This window comes from Brassica napus, chromosome A7 (genome assembly GCF_020379485.1).
Source record: "Brassica napus cultivar Da-Ae chromosome A7, Da-Ae, whole genome shotgun sequence".
Lineage (NCBI taxonomy): Eukaryota > Viridiplantae > Streptophyta > Magnoliopsida > Brassicales > Brassicaceae > Brassica > Brassica napus.
The window spans coordinates 18,454,698-18,470,285 of record NC_063440.1 but is presented as its reverse complement, the minus strand read 5'-3'; the positions used below and the strand labels follow the sequence as shown (position 1 = coordinate 18,470,285).

Sequence of the window (15,588 nt, the reverse complement as noted above, 5' to 3'; positions counted from 1 at the left end):
TATGTTGGATAAAGGGTATTGCCCTCAGTGATGAATGTAGAATTAATTTGTAATTGGAGGGTGGCGGGTGGGGAAAGGGGGAAATCATATATGTTCTATTAAAATAAGATCATGATCTATCGATAAATATTATATATAATTATTCTCTTATTTATAAATATATCTAATTTTATTTAAACAATAATCATTACGTTAAGGTGGCTATCAACAAGTTAAAGAAACAACCCTATCTTAATATATGTTATATAACACTACGTTTTTTTTTATAAATATACCCTAACATTTACGTTAGGATAACCATACCTTATATAACTGTATATAAATTAAATTTCTTTAACATTTAAGAAAAAATTACATAAAAATGTTACATGTTTATAGAAACATAAAAAACAAAAAATTACAAACCAATATTATACCGGCAGATCAAGACCTAGAACATGTAAATATGATTACAAAGAAACGGGTATATGGACATATGATTACAAAAAACCAAACATATACCGAATCAACTTTTAAATTGCTATTATTTTGTAAAATAGATTTTGATTAAGATTTATACACATATATGGTTACAAAGAAAAAAACAAATATGGAAATTAAATTTAAAAAAATAATTAAAATAAAAAAATATATCTGTCTTTTGAAAGGAAGGGTCATAATCTAGTATAAACAGTGGCGGAGGCAAGAAATAATTTTGTTGGGGAGGCAAGAAATAATTTTGTTGGGGGCATGAATACTAAACTACAATATTTAGAATAGGTGCATATAGCTTAGGTTTTAATAAATTACACTAAATTTTCAAATGTTGTTGGGTTCAGTGGCCCCATCTCGTTACATGTGGCTCCGCCACTGAGTATAAACATAAAATTTATAGTTAGAATATGATATTTAGTAAAAGGAAAGGAAATAACTAAAGTTTGTATATATTATTTTAAAAAATTGAAAATTTTATGGTGGTACTTGCCACCTCATTGACTCATGTACATGTACATCCTTACCACTGTACTGTGTGCAAGAAGAAAGGCTGATGATGCATTTGAGTGCTCGAGGCAGACAGTGGAGAGAGGAAGGTGCGTGGTCAAACCAGTATTTAGAATGTTAGAGAGACCTCCTTATCAAGCAAAGGCGATTTGGAGAAACTAAAGGAACTCATGAGTAAGCTTTTTACCGCCTCCTGGAACACAACTAATTTAGAAGGTAACTTTAGAGTAGTGGGTTCTTGTCTGCAAACCAACCACATTGAGAGATTAGTAGTTCAGTTTTCGAACATTGACAACAACATAGTATTTTCAATAGACTTTGTTAAAAGATCAAACTTAGTGGATGAAGGAGCTGGCTGCTACATTGATCAATCAATAACCAATGCTTTTGAGATCTGGATTTGTGATTAGTATCCCCTGATTCACACAGGCTTGTGATTTTACATGAGCAACATGAACAGTTTGCAACGATCATCAAACATTATATAGCTATAGATTTACAGCAAATAACATCAATAGTATCATCCCAAGTCTTGGGTATAGAAGAACACACCATTACTCCATTCACCGTCTTCTTCCTCACATTCTCAACATCAATCACCACAGTAGAGCAATCCTTACCAATCACAAATATATTACTTCCCATAGCAACAAGCCGACATTGCTGCGTCATAACCAACTGAGATAGCTTCCCGATACGAATCCACACTCTCGTTTCCTTGCACCACATTGTCAGCGCAGCTCCAAAACTCTGATCCAAAACATAGAGATCATCTCCTACAACAACTGCTGGACCTAGCCACCCTGATGCCATATCATCCTCCACGCGCTTCCAAACTCCGCTCAGTCCATCATATACTACAGCTCCAACACCACCGCGAACATAAACCTTCCCATCCATTACAAATGAATCTTCAATATCACGGATAATATTCGCGTCTGAGAAGGATACACAAGCTTTCGTTACAGGATCATAGATGTCCCAAGTCTGTGGAGCTTTTGAATTCACTCCTAACCCACCAATCGCCATAATCTTCCCGTCCAACGTCTCACAAGCAAAGAAGCATCTGCAAAACGCAATCAGAATATCAAACACTGAACTATTTGCTAAAATGGCAAGTATCAAGAACCCTAAGTACCTTTTAGTTGAAAGAGAAGGTTGTAAGTGAAGCCAAGTGTTAATAGCAGCATCATAGCAATAAACATCATCACTAGCACCTTCAACCCAACCACACCCACCCAACACAAACAGTCTCTTACCCAACACTGCAAAACCCATACCGTCTCTAAAAGTGATATGCGGAGGAATCTCATGGACTCTTCTCCATGATCTTCTCGACGAAGAGGGATTCAGCACGTGTAAGAAGACACGGCCACACGTGTTGTGGCGGCACAAGGCGTAGATCCAAGACTCGGCTAAGTTGAACTTGTTGCGATACTCGCAGAAGTCGTCGCTGGAGATGAAATCTCTCCATCTCCTGGAAACGCATTTCATCGCCATGTGGTGTGATCTTGGAACTCTAGCTAAGAAGAGATTCGAGATATCGTCAGGGACTCCGCTTATAAGCGACGTTTGCGTCTCTTTCGATTGATCCGCACATTCGTTTGTGCTCTCATGTACTATACGCTCCATTTTGAATCAATCAGCAAACGAGGAGATTCTACAAAACTCTGTTCATGGCCAAAACAATAAACAGATTCAAGAGTAAGATTAAGCAAATCAAATTGTTTAGCTCTCAAGATTCCACAGATCAAATCCTTCAGCAATTGCATCGAATCGACTACGACTACAATCAGATCTATATCTCGAATTTTTTTGAAGCATTAGATACAATACCTACCGAAGTTTCGGAGCTTGACGAGTAGACGTAGATATCTCAGATCGTCACTAAGGTAAGCGTGATTAAGCAATCGCCAGAAGTTTGATGATTGCGAGCTTCTCGGAGAAGGAAGGAGGAGAGGACAGAGAGAAGATCGCTTCTTCTAAGCAACCGCGACGATGTCGTTTTGGAAACGGTTGCTTATAGTTATAGGGATTGTTTACGTTCCGTTTCAACTTCGTCTTCTATTGGGCCTTGGTTTCACAAGCCGGGCTTGACCATGCATATTCGGTCCATAAAGGTTTATCAGAAACGGTGTCGGTTTGAGGGAATGAACCTGACTAGAATTGGTACGCCATGGCCTCTTCATTTGTATGTCACCTGCGGTCTGTGTATGTAGCAGGTTGTTATTCTTTTCGCTGTCACAAGATTGATCGCGCGATCAATTGTATGTTGCAAATCACATGTTGTTGTTCGTTTGATATTGCACTCAGAAGTCACAATATGTTGTTGTTCGTTTGATATTGCACTCAGAAGTCACAATATGTTGTTGTTCGTTTGATATTGCACTCTGAAGTCACAATATGTTGTTGTTCGTTTGATATTGCACTCTGAAGTCACAATATTAAGTCGCTGAAAACAATTAGTGACTAAAAAAAATTTACAACTTGCAACTGATCGCAGGTAGCAGATTGCAAGGTACTTTCAACACCGAAATAAACAACATTTAATTGCATGTTGCACGTTGCAGTAGCTGGTCGTAGGTCACTGCAACATGCAAACAAGTCCTATATCTATATGAAGATATTTGTTTCTTGATCTAGGGTCTATTTGATTTTGTGTCATCAAGGTTGACGGTAGAGGAAAAAGAAATGTGGATTTTGCAGTTGGGATGAAAACACTGAATAAAAAAATTAAACTCCAACTACTACAAGCTGCTCAAACAATGGAGCACTTGGCAAGTAATAAAGCAAACTAGTTTTCTAATTGCTCAAAAATCACATTACATCATTAATTTCCTGTTATATTAATGTTAGAAAGCTAATGCATTGGCTCTTCTATCTTAATGTTTATAGCTCAAGATTTTGGAATCAATTTTGTTCTTATCTGGAAATTCGGTTGAAGAACCTATGTTGATTGTTCAGATTCGGTATAGTTTGATAGATTATTAGGTCTAATTTTTTATCAATGGCTTGTTTATAGAGAAACATTTGCAGATTAGAGTAGAAATAGGAACAATAATTACTTAATTTATACACAAAAGTAGTTTTAGTTCTTTCTCTTTACTGAATGTAAAGCTACATTCTCAAGTGTATATATGGCTGGAATCTAAACATTAGATCCTTTGAGAGAGAAAAGAAACAGAGTTTTGATAAATTTGAAAGCTTTGCCAGTGTTTATCATCAATAACAGTGTATCCAGAGAGTAACAAAGTCTTTGAGTAGATTACATCACATTCTCTCACTCTCCCAACTATCATGACGGTTGACACACGCGCCTCAATCAATAGCGTTGGAATAAGCCACTGCCTCACACCTAAAAATTACTAGATGCTAGGATGAAGTCTAGACAGAGAGCTTATGGTCAAAGTCAGATATCAAAACTGTGTGTATCCACAGTAAATGCTTTTAACTCTTTATTAGAGGAGAAGGACCTGATTAATACAGTGGTATTTTTGTTTTCTTCTGTTTCCCTCTATCACCTCAGTAAAGAAAAAGAAGAGAGAGAGAGAGAGAGAGAGAGAGAGAGAGAGAGAGAGAGAGAGAGAGAGAGAGAGAGAGAGAGAGAGAGAAAGAAAGTAAACCCTTTCTTCACCATTGTTGATGGAGAAGAAAACTTCATATCGTATATCTTGTTTCTGTTGAGAGAATAAAAAGTAGATTTCAGTTGAGCTGTTTCTCTTTTCTATTAAACCTATTAGGTTAAGTAGAAGCTCGTGTGTGTTGTTGATAAGCCTTGAGAGATTTTTTCAGTTGCATGGTTAACTTAACCTCCAAGTCATAATATCTTTAAAAGCCCTTTAGATTCTGCTTTTTGTTGTTATCTTTTGATAAGAATAAAATCTTTTCCCTTCCCCCTTTTGTAGCCAATTAGCCCATAAAATTCGAAACCTTTATAAGGTCACGCAGCGAGTTTTGCATCCTTTTGGCAGAAGCAATGGATCAAAGAGAAGCAATGGCTTTATCCGGGTCGGGTTATTATTACATCCAGAGAGGCATGCCTGGTTCTGCTCCTCCACAAACTCAACCGTCGTTTTATGGATCGCAAGGGTTTCAACAATTCTCCAATCCCAGCTCTCCTTTCGGCTCAACTGGATTCGTGTATCCTCCTTTACAAGTTGAGACTTCTCAGGTTGATTCTTTAACGCCGGTTGCACTTCCTCCGTCTGGTGAGACGTTTGTGAAGCGGAAGAGAGGAAGACCGAGAAAATACGGACAAGACGGTTCTGTTACCTTGGCATTGTCTCCTTCAGTCTCCTCCTCCTCCATCATGTCCCCGAACTCTAACAAACGTGGCCGTGGAAGACCTCCTGCTTCCGGCAAGAAGCAAAGGCTTAGTTCCATTGGTAATAAACCCCTCTTCTTGAAATTTAATGTGAAAGGCTTCTGTAAATGGTGGAATGAGGTTATATTGACTTATATAGTTTACGAGGAGATTGGTTTCGAAAACTGTTGGGAAGTTATTACTAAATAAAGCTTTAGAATTTTTTAATGTAGAGTTTTATTATTTTGAATAATCTTTTATTCTAAGGGCTTTTCTCTTAAAGCTATGTTTACTAACTTTGTGTCCTGATGTTGTGACTTCTAAGGGGGATTGATGCCGTGGGGGACGAGCTTCACGCCGCACGTAATCGTAGTTTCCGTTGGTGAAGTATAGTCTTCTTCCTCTAGTCTCTTCTTTTAAGGTTTCTTGAGATTAGTCTTTAATCTACATTCTTGTCTTGTTTGTCAGGACATTGCATCAAAGGTTATGTCCTTTTCACAGCAAAGTCCAAGAGCCATTTGTGTTTTATCCGTTACTGGTGCAGTCTCTACTGCAACTATTCTTCAACGATCGCTATCACACGGAGCTATTAAATACGAGGTTTGATATTGCTGTCCTTACAGTTTATAATGATTTACAAGAGAAGAACACTACTCATGTTGTTGTGTTTACTCTAATGGTCCATAGGGTCGTTTTGAGCTTTTGTCTCTCTCAACTTCTTATCCGAACGCAACTGACAATGACTACCCAAACAGCACTGTGAATCTAGCGGTCTCACTCGCTTGCCCCGATTATCGTGTCATTGGTGGTGGAGTTGGAGGGCCTCTAATAGCAGCAAGCTCAGTTCAGGTGAGCATGCTTGTAAACATCATCAAACTTCTTTAATTTAGACATCATTTTTATCTAAACTTGTGTGTTGTCTCCTTAATAGGTTATCATTGGGAGCTACATTTGGGCTATTCCTAAAGGGAAGATTAAAAAACGAGATGAAGATGTCCAAGAAACTGACGCTTTGGACGATAACATAGCAGCAACGTCGCCTGATGTTCCTCAGCAAAGCCATAACCTTGTTCAGACGCCTGTAGGGATGTGGTCAACAGGTTCAAGGTCAATGGACATGCATCATGCCCATATGGACATTGATCTAATGCGTGGATGATCCATTTGTGTGTATAAGCATTGAATCTAGGAGATTAAGAAGAAGGAAGACTTAAGCTAACTTCTCTAAGAACAAAATATCTAGTGATTTTCAGAATTCATGCTGGGTTTTTGAGCTTTTGGTTAATTGAGTTTTTTTTGCTTTTTTTTTGGGTTAATATATATATATATATATCAACTACTTACGTTTATTATTTCGCTGCAAAAAAATATAAATCCAGGCACATAGTGAGCGCATGATACCAATAACTAGCCATGGGCATTGGTTCGTTTTTTTCGATTCTTTGATTCTTCAGTTCTAGAAGTTTAGCATCTATCCAGGTATTTTAAAATTTTGGTTCCGTTTAGGTTATTACCGTTCGAGTAACAAAATTGGAAACCTGCTAATATTTGAGGTAATTGCAGATCCTATTTGGTTCCAATTTTTCGGTTAATTCGGATTAAAAATCAGAAATTTAGGTTTTCTGATTAAATATAACTTCGTTTGAGTTTTTGGTAAAAATTTGGATAATTCAGATAATATTTGAAAATTTTGAATAAAAAGTATTGTGATAATTCATTTTTAGGTATTTCGACTTATAAATAATATTTTTAACTTGTTCATTTATTTTAAAACTGAATATAGTTAAAATTTATAAGAATATAAATTATATTATAGAAATTCATGTACCCATTTGGATTTCGGTTCAGTTTCTCGTTGATTTTGGTATTTTAGTTTTACTGATATGACCCAATCAAATAATTGATAGGACCTAAATCCGAATCAACCCTAATTTTTTGGTTTGGTTCGATTCCCGTTATTCGGTTCTGGATAAATGTGCTCAGAATATGATTTGTGTTTTATTGATCATGTTTGAATAAATCACCAGTTGGACTTAGGGTTTTCAAAGGATCGAATGAATTGTTAGAATGAAGTATTAGGGTTTATCTTTTATTCTTTATCTTGATTGTTCTCAATGTTAGATTTGGATTGACAATTTGAAGTCTAGATCTTAGGATAAATAGTAGATGCGAAAGCATTATTAATTGCATATTAATTTTGATGAGTTAAATACCTATATGCAAAGAAATTTGGTTTACTGATTTAGTGAACATGTCAAACACGATTCTAATGCTTGTCTGAATAGATTGAACTACCATGGGTCTAGCGTATTTTTTTCTAGAATTTACAACTGTATTAATTTAGTCAAGGGATATGGTTTTGGTGATAGAGTTTCAAATTTTAAAAAATAAATATTAAAAATTTCAAAATAAAAATATGCTATTTTGATCATTTTCTTTCTTGAGGGCTATTTTTGTGATAAAAACTTAAAAATGCTTATTTGAGAAAATTGTCTATTAATTTACTACCATTTACTTTTTTCTTATTATTCACCTAGTTTAATCTGAAATTTATAGTCTATTGTGTGATATGAGACTATGTATTAGGCAGGGTGGGGCAGTTGCCAACCATAGAAATTTTAAAATTAGTCTAATTTTATAACAAATTTAAGATATGCCCCTGTTGCTATATTGCTTTATGCCCCCTATACTTCAAATGTTTGACAAAATTTTAAGAGACTAAAAAAATTATAATTCGTTGTACGGTTTCATGCCTATATTTTGGTATTTTATCTAGTGATTTAAATTTAAATTGTTTATGTGATCTATCACTGAGGAATAGCTAGGATAAATTTGACCATATAAAAATTGTGTGAATATGGGCGCGTAACTCATCATTTCCTACACAATGTCCAGCCTAATAAGGAAATCATGCGTCAAAGCAAAAGAAAACAAATCAGCTAGTTTACTCTTCTGATCAAACGTCGGTTGAAAATTTTGTTCACACAATTGAGAATAAGAAAATCTAAGTACTATAAGTAGAAGAGGTGGTTAAAGCTTTCTAATCATCTGAATACAAAGACAATAACGAGAAAGAGAAAGATCAAGGAAAATACTAAAGAGTTGTATTTTGCTCATTATACTCTCGTGATTATTAAGTAGTTATCGTGAGACTCTTTTGTAGTATCGAATGAAAGATACGTTTGATTCATTGTAATTCTAAAGCACGAATGTGGATTCAAATCCTTACAAAAATCTTTATTTTCTTCAGCCAAACAAACAATGAAAAATTCTTCATACAAAACATTTTGTTCGAAACATTCGTGTCTTTAATTTCTATCTTTTGTTTATTATATGAAAAATACGGTGTTGTATGATTGTATCAATTAGAAAGCACTCATGTGAGGTTGAACGAGGGAAGCATAAACACCACCTTCGATATTCATCAACGTCTCGTGCGTCCCTTTCTCAACGATCATACCGTTCTCTACTACGGCAATGATGTCAGCATTCTTGACCGTCGACAGCCTGTGAGCCACCACGATCGTGGTTCGGTTCACCATCACCCGGTCAAGTGCGTCCTGAACCACACGCTCCGATTCTGCGTCCAACGCGCTCGTCGCTTCGTCCAGTAATAAGATCTTCGGTTCTTTCACGATGGCACGTGCAATCGCCACGCGTTGCTTCTGTCCTCCTGACAACTGTATCCCTCTCTCACCGACCACAGTATCGTAACCCTAAAACCAAACATGAAAGAGTTTTTACTTGCAACACAAGTAATAATATAAATATCAAAAGGTCTTGTTTCAGTCACCTTTTGTATACTAGAGATGAACTTATGAGCATTAGAGAGCTCGGAAGCAGCTACGATCTCAGCCTCGGTTGCTTCTTCTCCTCCCTTTCCATAAGCAATGTTGGCTCGTATTGTGTCGTTGAACAGTACAGGCTCTTGCCCTACAAGCCCCATTTGTTGTCTCAGCCATTTCAGTTGCAGCTTCTTGAGCTCAACTCCGTCTAAAGTGATATGACCCGAATCCGGATCGTAAAACCTCTGTAACAGCGATATCACCGTAGACTTACCTGATCCACTTTCTCCAACCAAAGCAACAGTCTGAAATAAACACAAGAATTAGAAAAGTAAAAACATGTGATGTTTGAAAAAAGCATCAGTTTAATATTAAGTCAGATATATTTCAAACAAATTGACTATAGGTAGATTAGTCCATTTTCTACATATATATATATATCTACATACATATATATATATATATATATATATATATATCACTTAAGATATAATAAGTTTTATAATTTGTATACAAAATGTTACCTTTCCGGCACGAATGAAGAAACAAAGGTCACGAAAAATCTGAATATCAGGTCTAGTTTGGTAAGCAAAGCTTATGTGACAAAACTCGATATCTCCCTTTACGTTCTCCAACACCATCCCCGATTCATCTCTCGTGTCTATCTTCGATTTCCTATCGATGATTTTGAAGATCGAAGCAGCAGCACTCTTAGCTTTGCTTGAATCAGGAGCAGAAGAACTCACCCCAGAAATCCCAATTGTTGTCACCGTCAATGTTAAGAAAACCTGGCGCAAACCCATCCAATAGAAAAGCATTTAGCTCTCTTCTCCTCGAGCAGGTCTAGGCAATAAAAAACAGTAATCTAATATCCCAACCGAATCCGAACAAAAAAACATGTCCAAACTGTAAAAATACTCGAATCATCTAGAGTTGTGTAAAACATACATGTACCCCCAAAATGTTATTATTTATTAACAGAACCCAGAATATTTAAAATTCGAATAACCCAAAAAAAACTGACATAAAAATTTGAGTTAGTATCCAGATTGTATTCAAGAACTAAATAAGTATCTCAGATATTCAATTTTGTGTTTATTTTGTTATGCCATCTAAATTATCTGAACATAACTAAAATTAACCAAACTAGAAATAAAGTATGCTCTAAAATTTGTTTTGGATATATCTATCTATCTATCTATCTATACTATTATTTGTGAAGTGATTGTTTCGCATTCGAGAAAATGCTTTCACGTTAAAAATTACGTACGTTAATTTCGTTTATACCTTTAATGAATAAAATATATAAATTAGCCAAAAAAAATTATTTAATTAAGTAAGTGATTAAAATTAATAATAATAAAAATTATCCAAAATCAAAAACATATTTTTAAAAATATAGTTCCTTTATATATATTGTCTTATCCAAAAATATCTTTTTAAAATGGCAAAATTTATAAAAAAAAACACATAACTAAAATATTAATAAAATAAAATTCATAATTTATATAATTGAAAAGAGAATATCGATTGATTTTCAAGATTTATTTATTAATAATAAATTATTGTACAAAGAAATTTTCAAAAAAAATATAATATGTAGAAAAATTCAAATGATAACATAAATAATTATTTATCACTATAATTTTTTAATTAGTAATGTATGTATTAATAAGTAACTATAAAATACTTATGTCCGCATGGATGGGTGAAACCTCTGGATATAAAATATATTTGAAACCAAAGTATTTTTAACTGAACCTGACCTAAACATATATAAAATCCAAATGGTGCCTAGGAGGCTGAAAGCAAAACCCGAAATCCAGACCGAACCCGAACACCAATGTCTACTATACTCAAGATTTATCACATAGATTTCCGAAGAAAAAGAACGAAGACAAAACCTCAAAAACACCGTTGTAAGTTGTCCTTCCGTCCTTTACCAATCTAGCACCTGCGTAGAAACAAGCAGCGTAGACAGAGTAAAGAACGAAGAAGGAGAGACCAAACCCTAATCCTGCGACTAGTCCTTGCTTCATCCCAGATTTGATTGTTTCTTCACATCGTTTCTTATACATCTCTATCACTTTTTCCTCCGCACAGAAAGACGCAACCGTTCTTATACTCCCAACCGCATCACTCGCCACTTGACTCGCCTCCTCGTACTTTGTCTACAAACAATTTATTTCAGTTTCTTGTTGAAAAAGTAACAAACCCTAAACCTATTTAATGAAAAAGAACCAACCTTTGCGTCTGCGCTGAAGCCTTTCATGAACTTAATCTGAACGTAATGATTGATTCCAGTTAAAGGAATCGTTACTAAGATAATAACAGCTAACTCCCAGCTAATCACAAAAGCTATGATTATTCCCACCACTGCGGTTGCAACGTTCTTGACAGTTAGAGCCAAAGAGTCGCCCACAAGTGTCCTGATCAAGGCTGCATCAGCAGAGAGCCTTGCTCCAATGGCACCACTCGAGTTCTCGGGCTCATCAAACCACCCAACCTCCATGTGAACAACTTTCTCAAAACACATTGATCTTATCCTACGAACCAGTCGCCCTCCAGCTACAGCAAACAAGGACATATGTGTTGGATACACTACCAAAGAGAGTACACCGAGAAGCACAAATATTATCGACCAGTATCTCGAATTGCTCCTCAGCTCATGAGGCGGTTGGAAGAAAGACATGATAACTTTAGCAAAGAAGAGTCCAAAGATGGGGAATATAGCGCCGTCAAGTGCACATACTATGGTTCCAAGTGTAAGAATCAGAGCCTCCGGTTTGTTAAGAGCAGTAATTCGAGTAATTGACACATCTTGGGGCATATCTTTAGGCATTTCAGTGTTTTCTTGTCCTGCAAGTAAGCCAAGAGCGGAAACAGATTCATCATCATCACCATGCATCCTACTGCCACTGTTTCCTCCATTCCTGATAGATCCGTCTTGCTGTCCATTTGAAATCTCTAATCGTTTTGATTCTGTGTTTATCTCTTGTAGCCGTATAAGTTGTGAATAAGCCCCTTCATGATCCTTGAGTAACTCCAAATGTGAACCTTAAATGTAATAAAAGTAAAGCAAAAGCTAAACAATTATATATTCCAAAAGATTATATATATATGTCCTTAAGTAACAATGTGTACCATGCATGTACCTTCTTCAACTATCTTTCCACGGTGAAGAACAGCAATCACATCAGCATTTCTCACTGTGCTTAACCGATGTGCGACAATCACAGTAGTCCGGTTAACCATCACCCTATCTAAAGCTTCTTGAACCACTCGTTCGTATTCTGCATCAAGAGCGCTTGTCGCTTCATCTAACAGCAAAATCCTAGGATCTTTAAGTATGGCCCTAGCGATAGCAATCCTCTGTTTCTGTCCTCCTGAGAGCTGAGTTCCATGTTCACCTACCATTGTCTCTAAACCCCGAGGCAACTTATCGATAAACTTAGCCGCGTTTGCTAGCTTCGCAGCTGCTTCAATCTCTTGGACAGTCGCTCCGACTTTCCCGTACCCAATATTCTCCATTATACTTGAAGAAAACAAAACCGGTTCTTGACTAACCAATCCAATCTTTCCTCTAATCCATTTCAGCTGAAACTCCTTCAAGTCCACACCATCAATAAGCACTTGGCCGGAATTCGGATCATAGAACCTTTCTATTAAACTCATCACTGTAGATTTACCGCTCCCGCTTTCTCCTACCAAAGCAGTGGTTGTGCCACTTGAGATCATCAGAGAGAATCCTCTAAAGACCTCTTCTCTAGGCCTTGCAGGGTAACTAAAACACACATCTCTCAGCTCTATTTTGCCTTGTATATCTTCTAAAACCTTCCCGTTTTGGTCAAAACAATCAATCACCGGCTTCCTTTTTATCGTTTCAAACATCTTATAAGCTGCAGCTTGACCAGCTGCAAATGAGGTTAGACATGGTGCTGCTTGCCCTAAAGACCTATCCAAAGAAAGAAAAAGAGTTAGATTGGTTTCCAACTCTGAACCAATTGGCAATAAGTTCATCTCGTTTATATACATTACTTAAATCTTTTTTTGCTACCGATGTGGGATTTACTTAATTCAGATGGGAAGTTGTCCCTAAAAAAAATACAGTTCTAATTGTTTTAACTGTTTTGAGACTAAGGAAGATATGTTCTACTCACATCGAACTTGTGACCACAATGACCATTACATTAATCACTGCACCACCTGTATACCCTTTTTTGAGTATCATCTCTCCACCAAACCATATAGCCAAAGCATAGCTACAAAAGAACACCAAGAACATTACTCCCAACCCTAAAGCCGTAGAGAAACCTTGGTTGACAGTCGATTCATAGGCCAAGTTTATCAATTCTTTGTAGCTACTAATCGCCTGCTTCTCTCTCGTGAATGAAGCAACCTGGTGGAATCATGCATGACATGGTTTATGTTTCAAACTTCTATATATTTTATGATAAGTCAACAAGTAAAGGAGGGAAAGGAAGTATTTTTACGGTTCGAATAGACCCGCAAGTTTGTTCAACAATAGTTGATGCTTTGGCATAAGCAGCTTGTTGTTGAGAAGAAGCTTTAGTGGAAATAATCGATGTAGCTGCACCAGCCATAGCTAGGAGAGGAATTGAGGCTAACATAACAAGTGTAAGTAACCATCCTTTCACAAACGCTAAAGCATATCCAGCCAAGAATGTTGCAAGCAACTGTATAAACTTCCCAACCTGAGAAAAAATTTCACACTTCATATATTTCAATCTATGTATACAATAACATCTATTTTGTGGGTATTTTTCTTTTGTTTACCTTTTCACCCATAGCATCTAGTATAAGAACAGTATCACCTGACATACGACCAACAACTTCTCCTGTGTTTGTTTCCACATCGAAGAATACAATGTCTTGTCTTAGTATTGTCTTCAGATATAAACTTCTTATCCTTGCAGCTTGTCTTTCTCCCGTAATCACCCAACAAGACACCTCTAGAACACGGGGAAACATAAAACGAAATTGCTTTCTTCCTTAACAAGAAACAAAAAAAAAATTGTGTGTATACAGTAGTTCTGTTTTGTTATGTTTAACACAAGTTAATTAATAGCATGATATTGCTGACAAAAAAATAATTAATTAGTAGCATGATATCTCACTTGAGGTTAAGTTAATGTATTTATGTCAAATCTTACATTGAAAATGTTTACATGGTATTAAACGATATTTAATTTGAATCAGAGAGTATATTACTTACGAAGAAAGGCTGCTACAAATGTCCCAAGTCCAAGGTAGACAAATTTCAAACAAATCTAAAACGAAGAAAACCAAACAAAATAAAGTAAACATAACCAAGTAAAACTTGAAAGATTGTTTCCTTGGTACATCTATATCTAACCTTGGAGATTAACTCGACAATATCGTTTGTGAATAGGTTTCGACCAATCGTATCAATAAGATCACCAAACAACAATGTCATCAACGGAAAACCAAGACCGTTTCCGATAGCTCCGATCGAACCAACGATCATCAACAACACATCGGTAAAATCTGAGAAAGAAAACAGTTTGTAGAAAGGTACGGTCTTTGCCTTCTCTTCGATTTTTCCCTTCTTCATCTCCAACTGTGTGGGACTTCTTGAATGAACATGACTTGTCTCAAAACTAGATACATTGACCATTGTCCTGGGATTTCGTAGAGAAATGACCCAGACGTATCAGAAATGAAACAAAGCCTAGAAAAAGCGATCACTGAAAGATCTTAAAACATCTCAACGATCATTTAAAATTTCCGTTTTACTATCTAGTTTATTTTTAATACAATAGTTTTTTTTTTTGACGTCATTTTTAATACAATAGTTAAGAAGGGACTAATGAGGTGTAAGATATTTATTATTTTGGAGATGTTGTTATCAGGTGACATAAACAAAGATTAAGAGACAAAAACGTGGAATGTTTTGTTCTTTTTATTTTTTTTTCCTACCAAATACAGTTTAATTCAGTTTCAAAAAAAAAAAAAAATTAATTGATCATAACTTTCATGTAATTGTTAGCGTTCTGGCTTGTAATTCGTAAAATCATTGTATAAATGTTTAACCCTAATATTCGAGTGCTTAATATGACTTTATCATCATTCTTGTGTCATGGGGAGCGACTAATTTTCTGCGTTTGCTCAACTTGGTCGTGTATTCCACTATTCGTTATTGTATTCCTAGCAACGCATTTGATGGGCCTTAAACAAATTCGTCGACAGAAAATAGGCCTAAATATTGATATTCATTGTTACAGAATGTAGATACCTTCTATGAGTTTTTTTGGCAAATTTTGCTAATATTTTTGTCAACTAATTTTAATGTTATTTCAACAATTTAGTATCTATATTAAGTTAATTTATTTTTAATGATTTAGTTTTATTAATTTATTTTATTTTATATTGATTTTCATTTTATATAAAATGATTTTTTCTGAAATTTTAAAGCTTACACGTTACAATAATAATTTAACATATTTTGACTGATAATTTGAAATCATATTAGAACAT

General features: G+C 35.6%; 3 protein-coding genes across 3 annotated transcripts; 1 reads left to right on the top strand and 2 right to left on the bottom strand.

Moving 5' to 3' along the window:
* Positions 1–1,316: 1,316 nt before the first annotated feature.
* Positions 1,317–2,988, bottom strand: LOC106353265 (F-box/kelch-repeat protein SKIP4-like). Its single transcript, XM_013792981.3, has 3 exons — positions 2,818–2,988; positions 2,120–2,651; positions 1,317–2,047 (listed from the first exon to the last, which is right to left on the bottom strand). Exons 2-3 carry the CDS (start codon positions 2,611–2,613, stop codon positions 1,462–1,464), a joined length of 1,080 nt encoding a protein of 359 aa, XP_013648435.2. The 5' UTR covers positions 2,614–2,651; positions 2,818–2,988; the 3' UTR covers positions 1,317–1,461.
* A 1,605-nt stretch (positions 2,989–4,593) lies between these two features.
* Positions 4,594–6,587, top strand: LOC106356867 (AT-hook motif nuclear-localized protein 11). Its single transcript, XM_013796587.3, has 5 exons — positions 4,594–5,366; positions 5,610–5,671; positions 5,753–5,884; positions 5,972–6,133; positions 6,216–6,587. Exons 1-5 carry the CDS (start codon positions 4,958–4,960, stop codon positions 6,441–6,443), a joined length of 993 nt encoding a protein of 330 aa, XP_013652041.2. The 5' UTR covers positions 4,594–4,957; the 3' UTR covers positions 6,444–6,587.
* A 1,921-nt stretch (positions 6,588–8,508) lies between these two features.
* On the bottom strand, positions 8,509–14,728 carry LOC125576164 (ABC transporter B family member 5-like). The gene is made up of 11 exons (XM_048735568.1): positions 14,447–14,728; positions 14,306–14,360; positions 13,867–13,928; positions 13,563–13,784; positions 13,230–13,468; positions 12,225–13,024; positions 11,315–12,126; positions 10,974–11,240; positions 9,594–9,857; positions 9,078–9,374; positions 8,509–9,000 (listed from the first exon to the last, which is right to left on the bottom strand). The coding sequence occupies exons 1-11, from the start codon at positions 14,726–14,728 to the stop codon at positions 8,650–8,652; spliced, it is 3,651 nt and encodes a 1,216-aa protein (XP_048591525.1). The 3' UTR covers positions 8,509–8,649.
* Between the last annotated feature and the right edge of the window lie 860 nt (positions 14,729–15,588).